The sequence below is a fragment of the Balaenoptera musculus genome, chromosome 4, assembly GCF_009873245.2.
Source record: "Balaenoptera musculus isolate JJ_BM4_2016_0621 chromosome 4, mBalMus1.pri.v3, whole genome shotgun sequence".
Taxonomy (NCBI): Eukaryota; Metazoa; Chordata; class Mammalia; order Artiodactyla; family Balaenopteridae; genus Balaenoptera; species Balaenoptera musculus.
In genome coordinates this window covers 39,751,468-39,771,727 of record NC_045788.1, presented here as the reverse complement: position 1 = coordinate 39,771,727, position 20,260 = coordinate 39,751,468, and the positions used below count along the sequence as shown (strand labels likewise).

General features: G+C 35.8%; 1 protein-coding gene across 4 annotated transcripts in view; it reads left to right on the top strand.

Annotated features, from left to right (window-relative positions):
- The window catches only part of IFT80 (intraflagellar transport 80), a 114,571-nt gene that overhangs the window by 85,955 nt on the left and 8,356 nt on the right, over positions 1-20,260 (top strand). For all 4 annotated transcript variants that reach the window (XM_036851737.1, XM_036851736.1, XM_036851738.1 and 1 more), the window contains 7 exons: positions 1,338-1,501; positions 6,603-6,667; positions 8,934-9,069; positions 9,524-9,671; positions 10,783-10,954; positions 12,529-12,618; positions 12,709-12,881. In XM_036851737.1, coding sequence (XP_036707632.1) covers positions 1,338-1,501; positions 6,603-6,667; positions 8,934-9,069; positions 9,524-9,671; positions 10,783-10,954; positions 12,529-12,618; positions 12,709-12,881 — 948 coding nt within the window. The remainder of the gene's footprint in view (positions 1-1,337; positions 1,502-6,602; positions 6,668-8,933; positions 9,070-9,523; positions 9,672-10,782; positions 10,955-12,528; positions 12,619-12,708; positions 12,882-20,260) is intronic.

Below are 20,260 nucleotides of genomic sequence, written 5' to 3'. Positions count from 1 at the left end.
TGTTTATTTTCTATTTGTTTCCATAGCAAAAAAGAACAGTTAGCGATTCTTGAATCAAGAAACAGTTCTGGGGAATCTCCTGGAGGTCCAGTGGTTAGGACTCAGTACTTTCACCACCCAGGGCCCTGTTCAATCCCTGGTTGGGGAACTAAGATCCCATAAGCCACCTGGCATGGCCAAAAAAAAAAAAAGTTCTGAATCAAGGATAGTAAAGTCTTGAACATAAGATTTTAATAAATAATAATGTGTTCAGCATTGAGGAAACAGGCTCTCCAATATAGCAGTAGTATGAGTGTAAATCAATACAACCTTTCAAGGGGCAGTTTAACAATATATGTTAAATTTTTAAAAGTATATGCCCTTTGATCGAATTATTGCATTTTTAGAAGTTATATTGTACTAAGGAAATAAGTAATGTAAATATAACAGAGATGTGTATATACTTTAGACATTCTTTAAAACAGTGAATAATTTGAAATAAAATAAATGTCCATCAGGAATGAGTTAATTAAGTAAAGTTAAGGTGTGTCCATACTTTGCCATAAGTTATCTCTATGGAAGTAGGAAGATTGCAGGAGATCTTTTGCTTTCTCTGTATTGTTTGAATTATTTTTTGCAATGTTCATAAATTTTGAAAGAAAAAAATAGCAGCCATAAAATATTTACATTTTGACTTAATAAAAAATAAACTATACAGGGCCGTATGCCTTGAATAGAGCAGTCAACACAGCAAATGAACCAAAGTCCCTGATACAAAAAAATGTGTTTTTAGATATGAACACATTTACTGATGGTTACCATATTGTTTTAAAGTCAAAACATCTTATTTTAATAAATGCTGGCTCTGATGTTAATTTTTGAGTCATTTTCACTGTTTAGGACTTTAACCAGTATTTAATCTAATTTAGTACTGTAATTTAATTTTAATGATCCTTACCATAATCTTTAACTGTGAAATATGTATTAATACTATTTCATGAAACAAATAGCATCTGGCATTAAAAAATCACTGCATTGTAAATTACACGATTTTTTTATTGCCGTTGTATAGACATGCTTCTTTAGGAAAGGAAATGAATTACAATTATAATATTAATGGGCCTTTTCATTTTTTCTTCTCCTACCTCCATCAAAAAACAAAAACCTAGAAAACAAACCAAACAACCAATGTTGACTTTTCAGGTTGTTTTTATATTTCATTCTTTATATATTTATGTTTTACTATTGTTTTAATTGTAAGATTTAGATTTTTCCAAAGCATAAACTATTTTCTAATATAAAAATGAAATTATAGTAAACTCCTATTTGAAAATATATTTTTATTCTTTATTTTTTAGACATTTTCTTCTTGTAGATGGTGGTGGTATCTATTTATATTCTTATGAAGGGCGCTTCCTTTCCTCTCCAAAATTTCCTGGAATGAGAACAGATATTCTAAATGCACAGACGGTCTCTCTGAGTAATGATACCATAGCAATAAAAGACAAAGCTGATGAAAAAAGTAAGTGCATTTTTATAATTTTCCATGAAATTTGTTAACACTGTAAAATTTTCATCAATTAACTTTCATTTTCTCATCTATTATTATGTTAACTTTATATGAAAGAATTATGAGCTTCCTAATTTGTCCTAAGTATGAATCAATTAAAGAACTAAAGTTATCATATTATTTCCACTTAATGGAACAAATAGATATTGTCGCAGCATCAAAGCTTAGTGGTAAGGAATAAATCTTATATATTCAGTAGCTGTTGGTATAGAGTTTGAATTCAAGACTGTGAGTCCTAAAAATGTATGTTAATTTTTAAGTTTATTGATCTTTTAAACTATTTCCTTTTTCTTTATTTAGTAACATAGTAAATATTGTGCTTCATTGTACTATTTATTTTGCTTATATATTCATATTTTTATGTTTACATATTTTTAAACTAATGAAGTAGAACAAAGTTATGAATAATTTTAAATTTTCATATAAAAATCTAGGCCACATTAGTGTTTATAAATAAATATGAATGTGTCAGGTGTTTTGGAATTCCATAGTAGAGTGAAACCATTTTTTTTAAGGCAATGCTGTATCAGAACAGGTATCCAACAAATAGTATTGAGTGCTAACTGTATGCCAAGTACTTTTCTAGAAGTTGAGGATACAATAGTGCATAAGACACACAAATAATCAAACAAATATAGTCAGCTACTGATACGTGCTGTGAAGAAAATTAATGCAGGATGAGGGAATGGAGAATTCTAGAGGTGGGGGAGGGGAATGACCATAGGACAAGCAGGTGCAAATGGGAATTGTTGGCACATAAAAGGAACTGCCGGGGGCTTCCCTGGTGGCGCAGTGGTTAAGAATCCGCCTGCCAATGCAGGGGACACAGGTTCAAGCCCTGGCCCGGGAAGATCCCACATGCCGCTGAGCAACTAAGCCCGCGCGCCACAAATACTGAGCCTGCGTGCCACAACTACTGAAGCCCACACGCCTAGAGTCTGTGCTCCACAACAAGAGAAGCCACTGCAATGAGAAGCCTGTGCACTGCAATGAAGAGTAGCCCCTGCTCGCTGCAACTAGAGAAAGGCCTGCATGCTGCCACGAAGACCCAATGCAGCCAAAAATAAATAAATTAATTAAATAAATTAAAAAAAAAAAAAAGGAACTGCTGGATGGCCATGGGACTTAGGTCAACACGAGCAAAGCAGAGAGTGGTAGGAGAAGACAGAGAGATAGATAAGTAGGAGCCAGATCATGTAAAGACTTGGCCATAGTAAAGATGTTGGCATGAGAGAGTGGAGGCAAGCATATTACCCTAGGGCTTTTCCTGGATGAATGAGATGAAAGATGGGGAACGAGGAAGTTTAGAGGAGGTCCACAAACCCAGGGAGTTCTATTTTGGTCATGGTAAGTTTAAATGCTTCTTAGACATCCAAGCAGGGTTGGAGAGGAAACAACAGGATAAAGTCCAGGGCTCAGGAGAGAGTTGGGGACGAGATATAAATGTGGGAGTCATTGGTGTGTAGATGGTGCCACGATACTACATGAAATCACCTAGGAAGTGAGTATAGACAGAGAAGAGGACCAGTGACTGAGCACATCAATATTTAGAGATGGGTAAAAGGAGGAGGAGCCAATGAGGTAAGAGTGAGAGTGAGATATCCCTAAAGCTAGTGGAAAGGTAGTAAATAATTGTTATTCTCTGTTAATAAATATTGCTGAACAAACATTGTTCCTTACTGTGACATGTTACAAAAAAAAAAGTCTGACCTGATTGTTAATTTTGTTAGGTCATGCCATGGAACACCTAATTCAGGAGCTAGAAAACTGTCCCACTTTCTAATTTTCAGTACTTTCAGATAGCATCACCTCTCATACTGGTAGGAAATATAATTCTCCTAAATAGAGCTATTCTCTTTCTTTATGCCTTAGGCTTTCTCTGAGAGAGGTCATTTGGTAATTGTTTTGTTTTTAAAGGACTTCCTTTCTGGCTAAATGAGAGGAAAGAGAATGAAATGAAATACAATAGTATCTAGATAGTGGACAGATTCAAGATGGCTGTGTAATTGTTAATAATAATAATTTGGAAGTCAGATTTTTGTCTTCAGTAAACTTAAATTTGAAAATCCCAGTGATCACTATGAACTTTCTATACTTTTCTTATTCAACACCACATATTTTATTTTTATTTACTTATTTATTTTAAAAAATATTTATCTATTTATTTATTTATTTGGGTTGCACCAGGTCTTAGCTGTGGCAGGCGGGCTCCTTAGTTGCAGCTCCAGGGCTCCTTAGTTGTGGGTCGCCGGCTCCTTAGTTGTGGCATGTGAACTCTTAGTTGTGGCATGCATGTGGGATCTAGTTTCCTGACCAGGGATCGAACCTGGGCCCCCTGCATTGGGAGCTCGGAGTCCTATCCACTGCGCCACCAGTGAAGTCCCAACACCACATATTTTAGATAGAAACTATAATAAAGTATGTATGTTTCCAACTGAATATACCTTATTCTGAATTTTTCTACAGTTAATTCACATCTGAAACGTATTTCATTATTCTTTAATCCTTTCATAATTCATAGAATTTTAGAACCAGAAAGAATTATGAACATTTTCAGAAATATAGATTTACCTGCAAATAAATTATGGTTTACTTACATAAACTTTGATTGTTGAACAAAATAGTCATGTAATTCCATCCTGCCATAAACAGAAAATTTAAAAAGCTAAAATAAAATTATTGTAGAACTGATACAAAATGAGAAGGAAAATATTTTCCTTATGTTTAAAGAAACTGGTATTTATTGAAGGCTAGGTAGAGGTATATGTTAACAATAGAAAGAACAATTGAAGTACCTGGAATCTTTAACCTGTAAAATTTTCTTTCAAGGGGACCATCCATATATGAAATTAGTGGTTCCTTCCTAACTTGGGAGTTCCTTTACAGGCAGGATTCTTTGTACCAAGCACAGTACTCTTATAATATAGTAGATGCTCCATAAATACATGTTAAATGGATTTGACTACCCCTTCCAATGATTGATTAAGTAGTAGAGGTACTGCTTTTGACTTCCTTCTTCTCCCCATCCACCTTGCACAGATGCCCTATGATGTTAGTGTGGGTGATCTGAAACAAATGTCTGGGTATAGTGGGGGAGGAGAAGTCAGAGAGCAGTTACTTATGCTTAGAAGCAACTCTTTCAGCTTCCAGCTCCTTAGTTGTCCTTTCGGCCAGTTTCAGTTACATATTAAAATTAAAATACAGGTTCAGCCTCCCATAGATCAGGGCCACTTACAGTTGTGGAAATTAGATAAGTTCATCCATATACCTCCAGCTCTTTATAATATGTGCAGTCAACAAAAGGATGGAAGGCTTTTATTTTTTTAAAAAGTTAGTTTATATAGCTATGAAAATAACTGGGCTTAGTCACGCCCAAAGCATTTTTTAAAATGGAAGCAAAATTTTTCTAATTTTTGATTCTATACTTAATTAAAAATTCTGTGACTATTTTTCTTTTTCACTTCTTTCAGCAAAATTGGCGATTTTAGAACATAACTTATTATGAAGACATGATTTCCTCTGTGAATATAGCCAGTGACCTCAAACTTAACATCCTAAGGTTTACTAACAGCTATAGATCAATATACTAAAAGTGTGATCCTCTGGAATTTAAATATCATGTTATACATATATTAGCATTTTTATGATCTGTATAAATTGTCCAATTTTTTGCTGACTGCACGTGTCACTTCTGTCTTTTCAGTTTTGTAATTCTGTGTGTGTGTTCAGTCATATGAAACTACTCTATTTGGGATGAATCTTGAGCTGGAGTAGTTTGGGAATTACTTAAAGAGAATCACCAAAGCACTAACAGTCTTTTTAAAAGAGCAAAGAACAGCTGGCAATACTGCTGTCATTTATGAGACTAGGAGAAGCCTTTGGTGAAACAGAGAAAGGGACAGAGACAGTTTTTGTTCCTGGCTTCTTCAATACAATATCTACTGTAATTTTTACAGCTTGGCCTACTCAGAACATCTAACATGGGGTTGGAAACAGAGAACTTTGAATTATCATTTTTTAGATAATGATTGATGTCATGAAAATAATCCAGGAAAGTATATAGCATGAAAAGATGGCCTAAAACAAAACCTAGGAAAAAGGATCACCAAATGAGGAACTAGCAAAAGAGAATTAGGGATGGTCCAAAATAGGAGAGAATCAGGAGAAAACAGTGTTTTTTGTAGCCCACATAAGAGTTTCAAGAAAGAGGATGGTCAGGAGTATCCAGTGCTGCTGGGAGGTCAAGACTAGAAGTAGATTCTTGAAGACTGAAAATAGACTCTTTGATTTGGCAACATAGGGGTCATTGGTGATCCATGCAAGAGCCTTTGCATCAGTGTAGTGAGGTTGAACATCAAGTTGTAATAGGTCGAAGAGTGGCTACATGATTGAACCGAATTTCCAGCTCCCCTCCCATTTCAGGGAGCTGAAAGTCCAAACTCTATAATCACGTGCTTCGTCTTTCAGGTGACCAGCCCCTATCCTGAAGCTATCTAGGGAATCACCAAGAGTCTCTCCGTTAGCATAACAAAGACACTCCTGTCACTCAGAAAATTCCAAGGGTTGATGAAGACCTGTGTCAGGAACCCAGGACAAAGACCACACAAATTATTTATTACACATTAGTGTACCGACCACAGGGAATTGAAGAGCACATAACACATTGCGTGGTAGTATAGTATGCACTCAACATATTTTTCCTTTGTAAAATGATTGTCCGGGTTGTTATGTTGGTCTATATCAGAGTTATGAAAATTACAAACTACATCCAGATTTGGACTTGCCACTGTTGATCCTATGGTGCGGTGATGCCATACCATTAATAACAATTCTAATTAGGGGATGTATGTTTTAGAAAGACGTATTCAGTCCCACTGAGAAATATGACCTCATTGCTAAGTAGGAATGTGATGCTGCTGCTCTTCTGTGCTGATAGGTATGCTGTGGTCCAAAGAGCTAAATAATTTCTCATTAGGATTATGATAACGCCATAGAAATTTACTAATAAAAATTCTAATGTAATACATTAACTAATGCTTTACTTTTTTTCAAGTAATCTTCCTCTTTGAGGCATCAACTGGAAAACCACTGGGAGATGGGAAACTTCTTTCTCATAAGGTAATGGATATTAGCTATTTTTAATGTAAATAGCCATTTACTTTTTTTTAAAATTTTTTATTTATTTATTTTTGACTGTGTTGGGTCTTCGTTTCTGTGTGAGGGCTTTCTCTAGTTGCGGCAAGCGGGGGCCACTCTTCATCGCGGTGCGCGGGCCTTTCACTCTCGTGGCCTCTCTTGTTGTGGAGCACAGGCTCCAGACGCGCAGGCTCAGTAGTTGTGGCTCAGGGGCCTAGTTGCTCCGCGGCATGTGGGATCTTCCCGGACCAGGGCTCGAACCCGTGTCCCCTGCATTAGCAGGCAGATTCTCAACCACTGCGCCACTAGGGAAGCCCGCCATTTACTTTTTTAAAAAATTAATGTTTTCATTTTAAGGAGGAAAACATGGAAATTAGTTTTATATTTAAAACCAGTGTGTGTTCTATATAGAGTATTTTGCCTAAAATATCATAAAGACTAAACACGAGTAAATTCTGTAGTAGAAAGCTATATTTGCAAATTAACTGAATAAAAGAATCTGACTTATATGTTTTTTGTTCAGGCTCTTTATTGCTTTTCAATAAAATGTTCTATCTTGATTAAACTTTTAGCACCTATAGTATCAGTAAATAAAAATGTGTTTATACTTCAAAACAGCTTGTAGTTTTCCCATTGACCTGTTCTTTTTTTTAAAATAAATTTATTTATTTATGTAGTTTTATTTTTGGCTGCATTGGATCTTCGTTGCTGCGCGTGGGCTGTCTCTAGTTGCAGAGAGCGGGGGCTATTCTTCATTTCCGTGCGCGGGCTTCTCATTGCGGTGGCTTCTCTTGTTGCGGAACACCGGCTCTAGGCGCGTGGGCTTCAGTAGTTGTGGCTCGTGGGCTCTAGAGCGCAGGCTCAGTAGTTGTGGCACACGGGTTTGGTTGCTCTGCAGCATGTGGGATCTTTCCGGACCAGGGCTCGAACCTGTGTCCCCTGCATTGGCAGGCGGATTCTTAACCACTGCGCCACCAGGGAAGTCCCCACTGACCTGTTCTTTGCCAGCATTTTCTTTAGATTTTAAGACTGTAGTTAAACTGAAAAAAAAAAAATCTATAGAAATACAAAAAGACCCTGAATTGTGAACTGTTTATTGGTTTCTGATTTTTAGCCTTAAAATAAACAAATGAGCACATTTTATTGAGTTATCCTTCTAATAAGTGATGTATTAGGGTTTAAAGATGCTTTTAACTTTATTGTTCAGTGCTACCAATGAAGTGTTACCCTATCTTTTATTTTCTTCTTTTCGTAATTATTAGTTTTAAAGTTAAATAACAAATATATTCAATGGTTCAGAAACAGAAAAGCATAAACAAGCATACAGTGAAAAAGTATTCCTGCTACACCTGTCAATACAGTTCCTTGCCACCAAATAAGTAACTATCACTATTAATCTCCTTATATCCTTCCAGAAATTTTTAGTGCATACACAGACAAAACTGATATATGTTCTTTTCTCCTTCTTTTACAAAAATATAACATATATATCTGCACTTTGCTTTTCTCACACAACACTGTTTCTGGAGATATTTTCATATCAATACATAAAGTGCTTTCCCAATCCTTTTTCTTCCCACCGTATAGTATAACATTTTATGGATGTATCAGAATTTGTTTAACTTGTGCCCAAGTGATGGACGCACATGGAAATGTGTTTCAGCTTACGGAATTTCAAAATATACATTATTTTATAGTTTATTTTATTTTATTTTATTTATTTTATTTATTTATGGCTGTGTTGGGACTTCGTTTCTGTGCGAGGGCTTTCTCTAGTTGTGGCAAGTGGGGGCCAATCTTCATCGCGGTGCGCGGGCCTCTCACTGTCGCGGCCTCTCTTGTTGCGGAGCACAGGCTCCAGACGCGCAGGCTCAGTGATTGTGGCTCACGGGCCCAGCTGCTCCGCGGCATGTGGGATCTTCCCAGACCAGGGCTCGAACCCGTGTCCCCTGCATTGGCAGTCAGATTCTCAACCACTGCGCCACCAGGGAAGCCCCTATTTTATAGTGTTTTAACAGGCATCTTTCCCTTGTAAATTAAAAAAAAAAGTAACTATACTTTAGCTTTCGAATTATTAGTATATTAACAGTTAAATTATTTAACAGAGACATTTTATCATTATAAGTAGGTAAGTGATATTTAATTGATCTTTAAATAAACAAATGTTCTTATAATTAAACAATTAAAACAATCTAATGTCAAGCACTAAAACTAACCCAGAATTTTCTTTTTTTTTTTTTAATTTTAGAATGAAATTTTGGAAATTGCTCTAGATCAAAAGGGACTTACCAATGATAGAAAAATTGCTTTCATTGATAAAAATAGAGATCTCTGTATCACTTCAGTGAAACGATTTGGGAAGGAAGAACAAATTATCAAACTTGGTAAAATAATTGTAATACATTTAAACTTTTGATTACTTTCAGCTTTCTTAGGTCTACTCTGTCGTATATTATACTAAATAGCTTACTTGCTTGAATGAATCTATGAATAATGCTTTGGTCTCATAACATTTCGGATGAAATGTTACTTCATAAGTATGTTCTTGTGAAATGCTACTTAATTCCATTTTAATAGCAAGTCTTTAGCTGCTACAGCTAACTTGGCATTGAAAGAAAGACATGCAGGTTAAAAATATAATGGTTCTGGGTAAAATATTCAAATTTATTTCCATAAATTTTTATGTGAATTTTTGTACGTTTTCACCATTGTATGATCAGAAACTAGTCATACCTACGAGCAGTTAGTTAGGGTCTTGTACATCTGCTGATTTTAAAGGTGTATTTTTAATACTTATGTAATGGAACTAATAGTACATTAACATTCTTTTTAAATAAGGAACAATGGTGCATACTCTGGCGTGGAGTGATACATGCAACATCCTCTGTGGACTTCAAGATACTCGATTTACAGTGTGGTATTACCCCAATACGGTTTATGTGGACAGAGACATTTTGCCTAAAACATTATATGAAAGGGATGCAAGGTAACATTTTACTGCGTAGGATTGTTTATTGTTGTAAATAAAACTAACAGAGTGTTGTGTTTCTGCCTCTAATTTAAGTCCTGCAAGATGTCTTTCACTTTACTTAGTCAACCAAATAAAATTGTTCAGCTAAAACTAGTTTAATGAGATTTAAGTGATGGAATCAAGTTGAAAGGGTCAGATAATACTATTTTATTTATTTATTCCTTAAATGAATATAATTTTTCCTTATATGGATATAATTTTCAGGTTTACTGTTGTTTAATGGTAACTCAGGTCGTTTTTTCAGGGTGGTTTAGTTATTTTAATATAGGCACTCTTAAGATTTTTCTGTGATATATAACTTTGTGACAACCTTTACTCTTTCCCAGATGATCATTGACCTTGAGACTTTCAGGAATGTATGTCTCTCTAGAATTGAATTCTTAAATTAATATTAAATATAGAAAAAATGTATACTGAAAAGCTTTTAAAATTTTTTATATTCTTCAGAAAATCAAATGCATTTATATTCCTAAATTCTCTAAGAAATAGCAAGGAGATCTCTCACTCTTGACAAACTAGGTATACAAAGGCTTCTCAACTCCAAATCTTAGCTTAATTTTCAAATCTATTTTGAGTTCATTTTTAATATTCAAGCTCACAACATTAGCAAAACCAGAGAGGTATCCTATAAAAAAGATTTTAACTAATGAAGAGAAGTTAGTCTCTTTAAAGTTTACCTCTTGTTATTAAGAGAAAATAATCTTGGAATCAGCTTAATTTTTAATGTTTATACTTTTAAAAGCTGAAGCTAAGTGCTTTAATCATTTGTGTGATTTACCTTAAGACTTAGAAAAAAATCACTTCAAATGCTTTTAGGCATAGTTCTCAAATATGTAATAATTTTTTGCCATGTTAAAATGTTTGTATATTTTGCTCTAAGTGTGTATAGCTAGTTAGATTCAAATATTTGTTTAATATACATACATTCTCCCTGGAGTTTACTTTTTTGGGAGTGCATTTTGGAGGTTGGAGATTTCATATGTATGTCAGGGGTCAACTCCCCAAATTTTATATATATGAAAAATTTTGCTCAGAATATAAATTGCACTTTTCCTTTTTTCAACAGTGAATTTAGTAAAAATCCCCATATCGTGAGTTTTGTTGGAAATCAGGTAACTATAAGAAGAGCTGATGGCTCACTGATTCACATCAGCATATCACCATATCCTGCTATTCTCCACGAATACGTAAGCAGTTCAAAATGGGAAGACGCTGTAAGACTTTGTCGTTTTGTTAAGGTACTTTACATTTCAGATCCATAGTTGTGTATATATTGTATATTAGTTTATACAATATCTTTGTGCAAAATGAGAAATAGTAAGAGCTAAGGGCTGGAAAAATTACAAATGGGATCACATCTTTTTTTTAAATAAGTGAAGACATGGGTGATACAGAGAGATAGGTGTTGTGTGATTTATTCTCTGAAGAAGCTATACTTTAAGTGAGTAGTTTCTTCTTTTTTTTTTTTTTTTTATAAATTTGTTTATTTATTTTTGGCTGTGTTGGATCTTCGTTGCTGTGTGCGGGCTTCTCATTGTCGTGGCTTCTCGTTGCGGAGCACGGGCTCTAGGCGCGCAGGCTTCAGTAGTTGTGGCACGTGGACTCAGTACTTGTGGCTTGCGGGCTCTAGAGCTCAGGCTCAGTAGTTGTGGCGCACGGGCCCAGTGGCTCCGCGGCATGTGGGATCTTCCCGGGCCGGGGCTCGAAACCGTGTCCCCTGCATTGGCAGGCGGATTCTTAACCACTGCCCCACCAGGGAAGCCGAGTAGTTTCTTCTTACTGGTACATATAAAAACCTCTTATGGAACTTTTTTTTTAAAAGTCAGATTCCCAAGTTCTACCCCCCACAGAGATTCTAATTTATTAGATCCAGTGAGCGTGGGCATTTTTTTTTTTTCTTAAGAGGAACTTTATTAATTAATTAATTTATTTATTTTTGGCTGTGTTGGGTCTTCGTTTCTGCGCGAGGGCTTTCTCTAGTTGCGGCAAGCGGGGGCCACTCTTCATCGCGGTGCATGGGCCTCTCACTATTGCGGCCTCTCTTGTTGCGGAGCACAGGCTCCAGACGCGCAGGCTCAGTAGTTGTGGCGCACGGGTTTAGCTGCTCCGCGGCATGTGGGATCTTCCCAGACCAGGGCTCGAACCCGTGTCCCCTGCATTGGCAGTCAGATTCTCAACCACTGCGCCACCAGGGAAGCCCCCTGGGCATATTTTTAAGTTCCTCAGATGATTTGTACAGCTAAGGTTAAGAACCACTCACTACTTTAGATCAACATTTCCCAACCTGGTTGAATCAAGCATTTTCCAAGCATATTTGACCACAGAACTCTTTTGTTTTACATTGGTTAATTCCCTTAGACTACACTTTTGTGAAAAGACTTTTAGATGCTTTTCCTTACAATGGGTTGTTGGTGGCAATCTGCTATAATAGCGTTGTCTGAGAAACTCACTGTTTCTCTGGTTCCCTGTAGTTGCATTCTTTGCCATCTCATCAAAAAGACTGGAGGGCTTATAAACTTGAGTTATGGTAAAAGTATATTGTAAGTTCAAAATAAACCTTTGATAATTAGAAATGAACATTTTCAAAAAACTTTATTCAAAACTTTCTCTATGTGTTATTAATATATTTTAACAAAGTAGCCACAATGAAATTTCCACATCATTAACCTGTTAAATTATTGGTTTTTCAGTGCCATGCTCAGTGATTTTTTATTTTCCATTAAAATATAACTTTATTCTGTTTTAATTCACTGTTTATTTTAAGGCAGTTCAGCCCTGTAGTTGAAATAATTGTTCTCATTTTTCACTTTAGGAGCAAACCATGTGGGCTTGCCTAGCTGCTATGGCAGTCGCTAATCGAGATATGACTACTGCAGAAATAGCCTACGCAGCAATTGGTGAAGTAAATAATGTTTACTTACATGTATATGTTTGTGTGTTTTTCTTACCATAATTTGTTACTATTCACTTCAAATATTTTTCTTTTTTTTAGATTGATAAGGTTCAATACATCAATTCTATAAAAAATCTTCCATCTAAAGAATCAAAAATGGCCCACATATTAATGTTTAGTGGGAACATACAGGAGGCTGAAATGGTACTTCTTCAGGCTGGCCTTGTTTATCAAGCGATTCAGATCAATATTAATCTCTACAACTGGGAAAGGTAATAAAAATGTTTTTCATCAATTCCAAAACCTGATTGATCTTAATATATTCTTCTACCGACCACTTAGTAAATTACATCTTCCACAGTACTTAACAGTTTCCTAGTATCATAGAAGAATTTATTCACATTTATATTTGTGAGTAGTTTGCCATTAAAGATTTTTGCCTTCTCTGAATCATGATTGATCAGAAGTTGTCTGTGAAGAAGAGAAGAGAGTCTAGGCTGTCTCCAGAATTTCTGATTTCAGTAACTGGATAGATGGTGGTAAGAATATTAGCAGATTTGGAAGAGATGTTGGATTTGAAATATTTGTGAAGAGATAAGTGATAATAGTTGATTATTGGACCTGGAGCTCAAGAAAGATTTGAACTAGAGATGTCAATTTAGGAGTCATCAGCAGATGAATGGAAGCCAGAAGAATGGATGCAGTTGCCTGGGGAATGTGAGGAGTGAGAAGACATAAACATATTTATGGGATGGGTGAAAAAAAAGAGAAATCTGCTGAAAGATTGGGGTAAAGCAGTCAGACAGGCAGAGAGAGGAGCCAAGAAAGATTTGTGAAGCTAAGGAAGAAATACCAAAGGATTTGTAACGAGGAGTGGTCAGTAACCTTCCCCGCTACCTTAGGCTTTGGGACAGATAGCTTTCTGAGACTGAGTGGCAGGCTGCTCTTCTCTATGACATATTAGGTTTCTCTACTCATTCTCTCAGGTATGTCTCTCTCAGTGAACAAGGTTGTAGTGCTTATATGCACCTGAAGTTACTGTGTTATAAAGCTGGCATGTTGACTTTTCCAGGTTTGAAATGTCTTTCATCATCTTCGTCTCTCTCTGTGCTCAAAAATAACCCATAAGTCTTTCAATTACCGGCCCCTTACTTATAATTCCCTCAGATTAGAATTTTTATAGTCCTATCTCTATCTTCCCCTTGAATAGAAGTAACAAAATGGCTAAAAATGTAACAAAAGGTAGTTAATTTTGTTATGGACTTACTATAGTCTCTTTATTTAATTTATACATTAATTATCTACACTCTTCATACAATTCAGCCACCCTGTTTCTATCCTTTATTTTCACAAATTTGTTGTCATTGTTTGGCTATACAAAGGATCATGAAAGATGTTTTAGGTTCTACAAATATGAATAGGCCATTGTTCTTATCCTCAATTTATTCATAATTCACAAATACTAAAGTAACTATTTTGGAAAGAGACAGTATGAATAATTTTTTAAAACTCTGTATTAAAGAACTAACAGAAAATTGTATATACCATTACTAAGCCATGAGTTCCATGAGAAATAGGGAAGAATGGTGTTCACAGCATATTTTCAACTGATACTTTTGAGAAAATGTCTATGTTGATAAATGTTAGGCATTACTATTTATATAGCACTCTGAACACCATACAGTATAACAGATATTTTAAAAATAATCCTTATATTAAAAAGCTTGCAACCTACTTAGGAATTCCATTTTATTGTCGTTAATAATAGTGAGGCTTCTATTTATTGAGTGCTTATCATGTGCCAAGAATTGTGTTAAACACTTTCCTTATATCATCTCATTTGGTCATCACAACATTATACAAATGAGGAAGTTGAGGGTTACTCATAAGTAGGTGGCTGATCTAGGATTTGAACCTAAGTCTTCCAATATCAAAGAGGACCTGAATTTTCTGCTATTACCGCAATAAAATATATACTGCTGATACTACTACTTACATTGTTTTATAGGATTGATGTTTATCTCTTTTGTTATTTATCTTTGTAAATTTTATGTCACCTTTCGCCTTTCAGATTATACACTTCTAGAAGGATAGAAACATTTTATCATTTTATATTATCTATATACATAGTAGGTACTTAATATTCATGCTCTTAATCTTTATGCAATACTCTTAATCATTTTGCCTTGCACTTCCTCTACAAACATTGGGTGTAGATACATACAGTATATAAGTATCAGAGCAGGTCTGTGAAGCATTTGCCTCTGATGGCTTCTATTGATGGCCTATAATACAGCCCTCTGAACATTTCTCATACCTCCTTGACCTAAGTGAAAATTACCTCTTTCCAGAGGACACTCCTTCCCTACCAGTCCTCTCAGATGGAGTCAGTTTATTCCCTCTGACTCCACATTCCTTAGGTCTGGGTGTGAGTGCAGTTGGTGTCCTTTTTGCCTCCCCCATCTTTACTTCTCTTGTAAAATCTCTGATCCTTTGAGACCTAGGTCATGTGACCATACTTATTCTCTGCTGCTAACTTCACATCTTCCCTACTATCCCTACATCCTGCTGTCTGTGCCACCTCTTCCCCTCCTCCAGTTTTCAGCAAATGACTCTGCCTTAAGATATTAGATCTCAGGGAGAGGGAAAACAAGAGAGGCAAAGAGATATAATGGGGAAAGAGAACGAATGCTGGGTGCTCCTCCGTTCCTCCTATCTACCTGGCGTCTCCTTTTCTTATGCTTTGTGTTTTTCATCTAAACTATAAACCAATGGGTTGGTCAAATGCTGGTAGACCTATATGCCTGCCTGGTAAGTCGATAAAGGGCAAGGAGCATTGTTCAAGGCTCCTGATTACTATTTACACACTTAAGACTCCCAAATATGCATCTCTCTTCTAGCCCTCTGTCCTGCCCATGTTTGCTTCCAGAACCCAGTTATCCACCTGCCTATTCAGCATTTCCATTGGCTGTCTCATATGTTTGAGTTCAAATTTATATTTATTCCCTCATAAACTTGGTCCTCTTCCAGAGTAATCTATCTTATCTTTTCAGTCTACCCAAAGCTGGAAATTCAGGAGTTACTTTTGACATTTTCTTTACCCTCTTTCCCCCATACTCCAATTACCAACCATTTTCCCTCTCAAATACCTCTGGCACTCATCCACTTTACTACCAGCACCCTTATCTAAGCTGATCCAAGTTTTTCTTTTTTCTTTTTTTCTTTTTTGGCCACACCGTGCGAGCATCTTAATTCCCTGACCAGGGCTTGAATCCACACCCCATGCAGTGAACGTGTGGAGTCTTAACCACTGGACTGCCAGGGAATTCCCTGATCCAAGTTTTTCTTAATAAAACATCATTGGTCTCTCTGCACCTACTTTGTCCTTTTCCTATCCATTCTTCACACTGTAGTCATAGTGATCTTTTCACAATGGAAATCATCATGTCACTCTTGACCCCTGACTCACTTAAATGAAACCCATAGTTTCCCATCACTTTTAGCATAAATATCAAAGACTGGATAAGCATGACTTCAGATAATCAGCAGAAGTAATTATAACTGCTAAGAAACTCTTGAAAAACTTATGTATTGTCTTCATTTCCAAATTCTGCAGATATTTCTGAAACCAGTTGGAATATTTCTTCCTAATGCATATTCATTCATTCAGCAGATATTTATCGAATGTCTGCCAAACCAGGCATATTTAGATATTACATGGAGATCTGCTTAAAACAACAACAACAGTCTTTTGGTGAAATGTCTGGTCATTTAAAAAAAAAAATTATTTATTTTTTAATTTGTTCGTTTGCACCGGCTCCTTAGTTGCAGCATGTGGGCTCCTTAGTTGCGGCATGCTAACTCTTAGTTGTGACATGCGTGTGGGATCTAGTTCCCAGACCAGGGATCGAACCCGGACACCCTGCATTGGGAGCGCAGAGTCTTAACCACTGAGCCACCAGGGAAGTCCCATGTCTGGTCATTTTTAATGACTTGTTCAAAAGGGCTGCTGAATGGGACAAAGACAAATGTAGTGGTTAAGAATGGGGGCTTTGAAATAAGACCTGGGTTTGATTTCTGGTTCTGCACTTACTAGTCCTGTGATCTTGGACAGATTAGTGAGGCTCTGTAAGCCTCTGTTTCCTTGTGTTTAAAATGGTGATAATAACAAAAACCACATGTTTGTTGTCGGGATTAAGTAAAATAGCATGTGAATATCTCTTAGCATACTGCCTAATACATAGTAAGCCTTCAATAAATGGTAGCTACTATTCATTCTTTAATTATTTATTGAATGTCTCTAGTGTGCCAGGTTTTAGGCACGGGGGGATACAGCAATGAACAAAACTGACAAAGTTCTGTGATGACAATTTTGATTCTAAATGATATAGCTAATATAAAAAAATAGAAGTAAGAGGGATAAATACTTGGATCCAATATAGGAATCAGCTTATAACAACATAATCCAAAGAATGGCTTGCTTAGAGAGTAGAATAATCCCCATCTGCGAAGATATTCAAACATAGGACGATGATAAAATTATGTGACTGATTGATTAATTAATAATAGACTTCTTGCATGCCTATCTATGTAGATGGTGTCCTTTTAAAAATGATCTTATTTTTTCTACCCATGTATTACCCTCTTCTGGGAGTGAGTAAATAATTGTTCTCATACACTAAGACTTCCAGAACTGGTTTATGTTATCGAATAGTGCTTTGAGTTTTTAAAAATTTTTTGAGTGTTGTGTATATTCCAGGAAAGTCTGGCAGGGCTTTAATTTGTCTGTGTCTTTTATCAGGAGGGTAAGCCCACATTTGGTATCTGTGTAGAGCCGAAGCTGTACTGGATGGTAAATTTTTGTGTCGGGGTGATTGGGGAGGGCGGGGTGGTGATTAAGCTGTCTAACAATTTGGATTTGTTGAGTTTTAGTCACCTTTATCTATCCAGTTCATGAGGTCCAGCAGGAGTGGGATATACAGGTGTGAGGTTGAGGAGAGGTCCTAGACATTGGGGGAAAGCCACTGAGGGAATTATCAGCCTTTGGAGTAGCTGCGGCCATGAGTGTGGCTCAAGAATTTAAAGAAGGAAAAAGAAAAGAGGGCAGCAGGCAGATTTCCCCTGAAATTCAACACTTAATGATCTGGTTGAAGAGGAGGATTCAGCCAAAGAGATCAGGAGGGACCAAAAAAGATGGAATTTAAAAACTATTTATTATGGAAAATTTCAAATGTATACAAAAGTAAAAAGAAGAGTATAATGAATCTCCATGTACCCATCACTCAGCTTCAACAGTTATCAATTTGTGAATAATCTCTACTCCTCCTCTATCCCTCCCACAGTTTTTAAAAGCAAATCCCAGTCATCGTATCATTTTATCTATGAATATTTCAGTATGTATCTTAAAGATTTTTTTAATCCAGCCACAGTATCATGATCACACTTTTAAAAGTTAACAATAATTCTATTCAGTGTGCTTATTTCTCTGATTGTCTCATAAATGTTTTGTTTTGTTTTATGGTTTGTTTGATTCAGGATTCATAAAATATTCATACATTTCGATTGGTTGATACATTCTTAGGTTTCTTTTAATCTATAAGTTCTCCTATTTCTTTTTTGTGTTTTCTTGCTATTTTCCCCACTGGGCCTGTAGAATTCTGGAAGGATAGAATTTAAGTATTGGATGATAAATATATTAGATTGCTTTTAGGATCCCTGAATTTCTATATTTGTTTAAATCCTTTAGAAGGGAACAGATTTTACTTTGTTAATATGGGTTATTCTATTTGAGAAGCATAGTCTTGCTGCTTTGTGCTTCCGTCATTTATATTTGAACTTGAAAATTGCCTGCAACCTAATAAGATGCAGCCCTTGAGGAGTTGTAGATATGCAAGTTATCTATTTGACATTCACTTTGGACATTTGGTGGTAGTCTGTTTTCAAAAACTGAAGTTAAAAGAGGTAGAAACTAGAAACTCCAGGTTTTCTACTTATACCAGTTATATAAAGTGATTTTGCTTCATTCAAGTTATGCAAAAAAATTATACTTTGAAGTTATAACATCTTTTAATGTAACTTCCGTCTGTTTAAAATCAGAGAGGATACATGGATTTTTTCCAGCCCCATAATCTAATGTTACATTTGTTTGGTTGCTGAATAACCATTTTAAAGCTAGAGACATACTGTTCCCATAACTCTTAGATAATTTGGAATAAATTCCCTCCTAAATGTGGTACAGAAACATTTTTTACCCAGTGTGTGCTTTTAGAGAACATTTAAAATAGCACATATCATTTGAATGTCTAACTTTAGCTATTGCTTTTCAATCAGATAATTAATATATATTTTATAATAATAATAATGACTGTAATAGCAGATAATTCTTAGCATCTAAATGCAGGATTAGGAACTTCCCTGGCGGTCCAGTGGTTAAGACTTTGCCTTCCAATGCAGGGGGTGTGGGTTCGATCCCTGTTCAGGGAGCTAAGATTGCACATGCCTCGCAGCCAAAAAACCCAAAACATAAAACAGAAGCAATATTGTAACAAATTCAATAAAGACTTTAAAAATGGTCCACATAAAAAAATCTTTAAAAAAAAATAAATGCAGGATTAGACATCATGGTCTATCCTTTCTACGTAATTAAATGTGTTGATGTTCCATAACAAAGTCTCTCTTTGGAATTTTTGAAAAGCCCCAACCCAGAATAGATGCTTACATATTCCCCACTTTGAACACCTCCAGTTTTGCACAGTCGAGAACACCTTCCCCCATCATGTACAATCATAAAGAAAGAATGGTAACTGGAACTTCTGAGGTGCCGGTGAGGTGGTTCACCAGAGTCTCCACTCACACATACAACACGGGAATCAGAGCCTTAGGGGTGAAGAGGGGGATGATGTGAGGGAGGGTTAGAAGAATTAAGGCATCTTTACTTCTGTTTCTCATCTTTTGAGCCTCTATAGATATTTTTTTGCCTTCTCTTGTTTTCTACTTTTGTTCCTCTGTATCCTAATACCTCTACATTTTTTCTGTGTGCCTTCTTTTTCTCTGAAAGACATAAAGTCACAGAGGAATGAGGGAACTTTGTGAGGAGTTTGTGATGGGTAGCAAATACCCTTGGATTTAGCAATATTGTTTATGGCAATATATTTTTGTAAGAAATCATTGTACTGAACTTTGACATTATCATTTGTATTATACATGACTTACATTCATAATTTATCATATTGTCTTTAATATCTCTCTCAATTGTCTATCATTTGTCAATTAATACACACATAATATCTAAAATACTTTTTAAAGTGACTATTTAGTTTACGTCAAACCAAAGCATGCTAAGAATCAAACAAATTTTCCTACTAAACAGTCACACATTGCAAAAATTCTAGTCAGTAGTCAGTTTTGTCTAAAACAACAAGTTCATAATATTTGAGTCTGATAAACCATCACTGGCCTATTCAGAAATCATGTGTTATATTAGAAAGCAAGAGAACTTGAGAAATAATGTACTTTGACTATTATGATGACTGTTTCCCATACTTTAAAACAGGATAACAATGAACAGTGTAGGAGAGCTATATTCTACTAGATTGTTCCTGGCTCAACTCATATGAGTTATGCATAGGATCACGGGCTGAGTTGCTGTCCA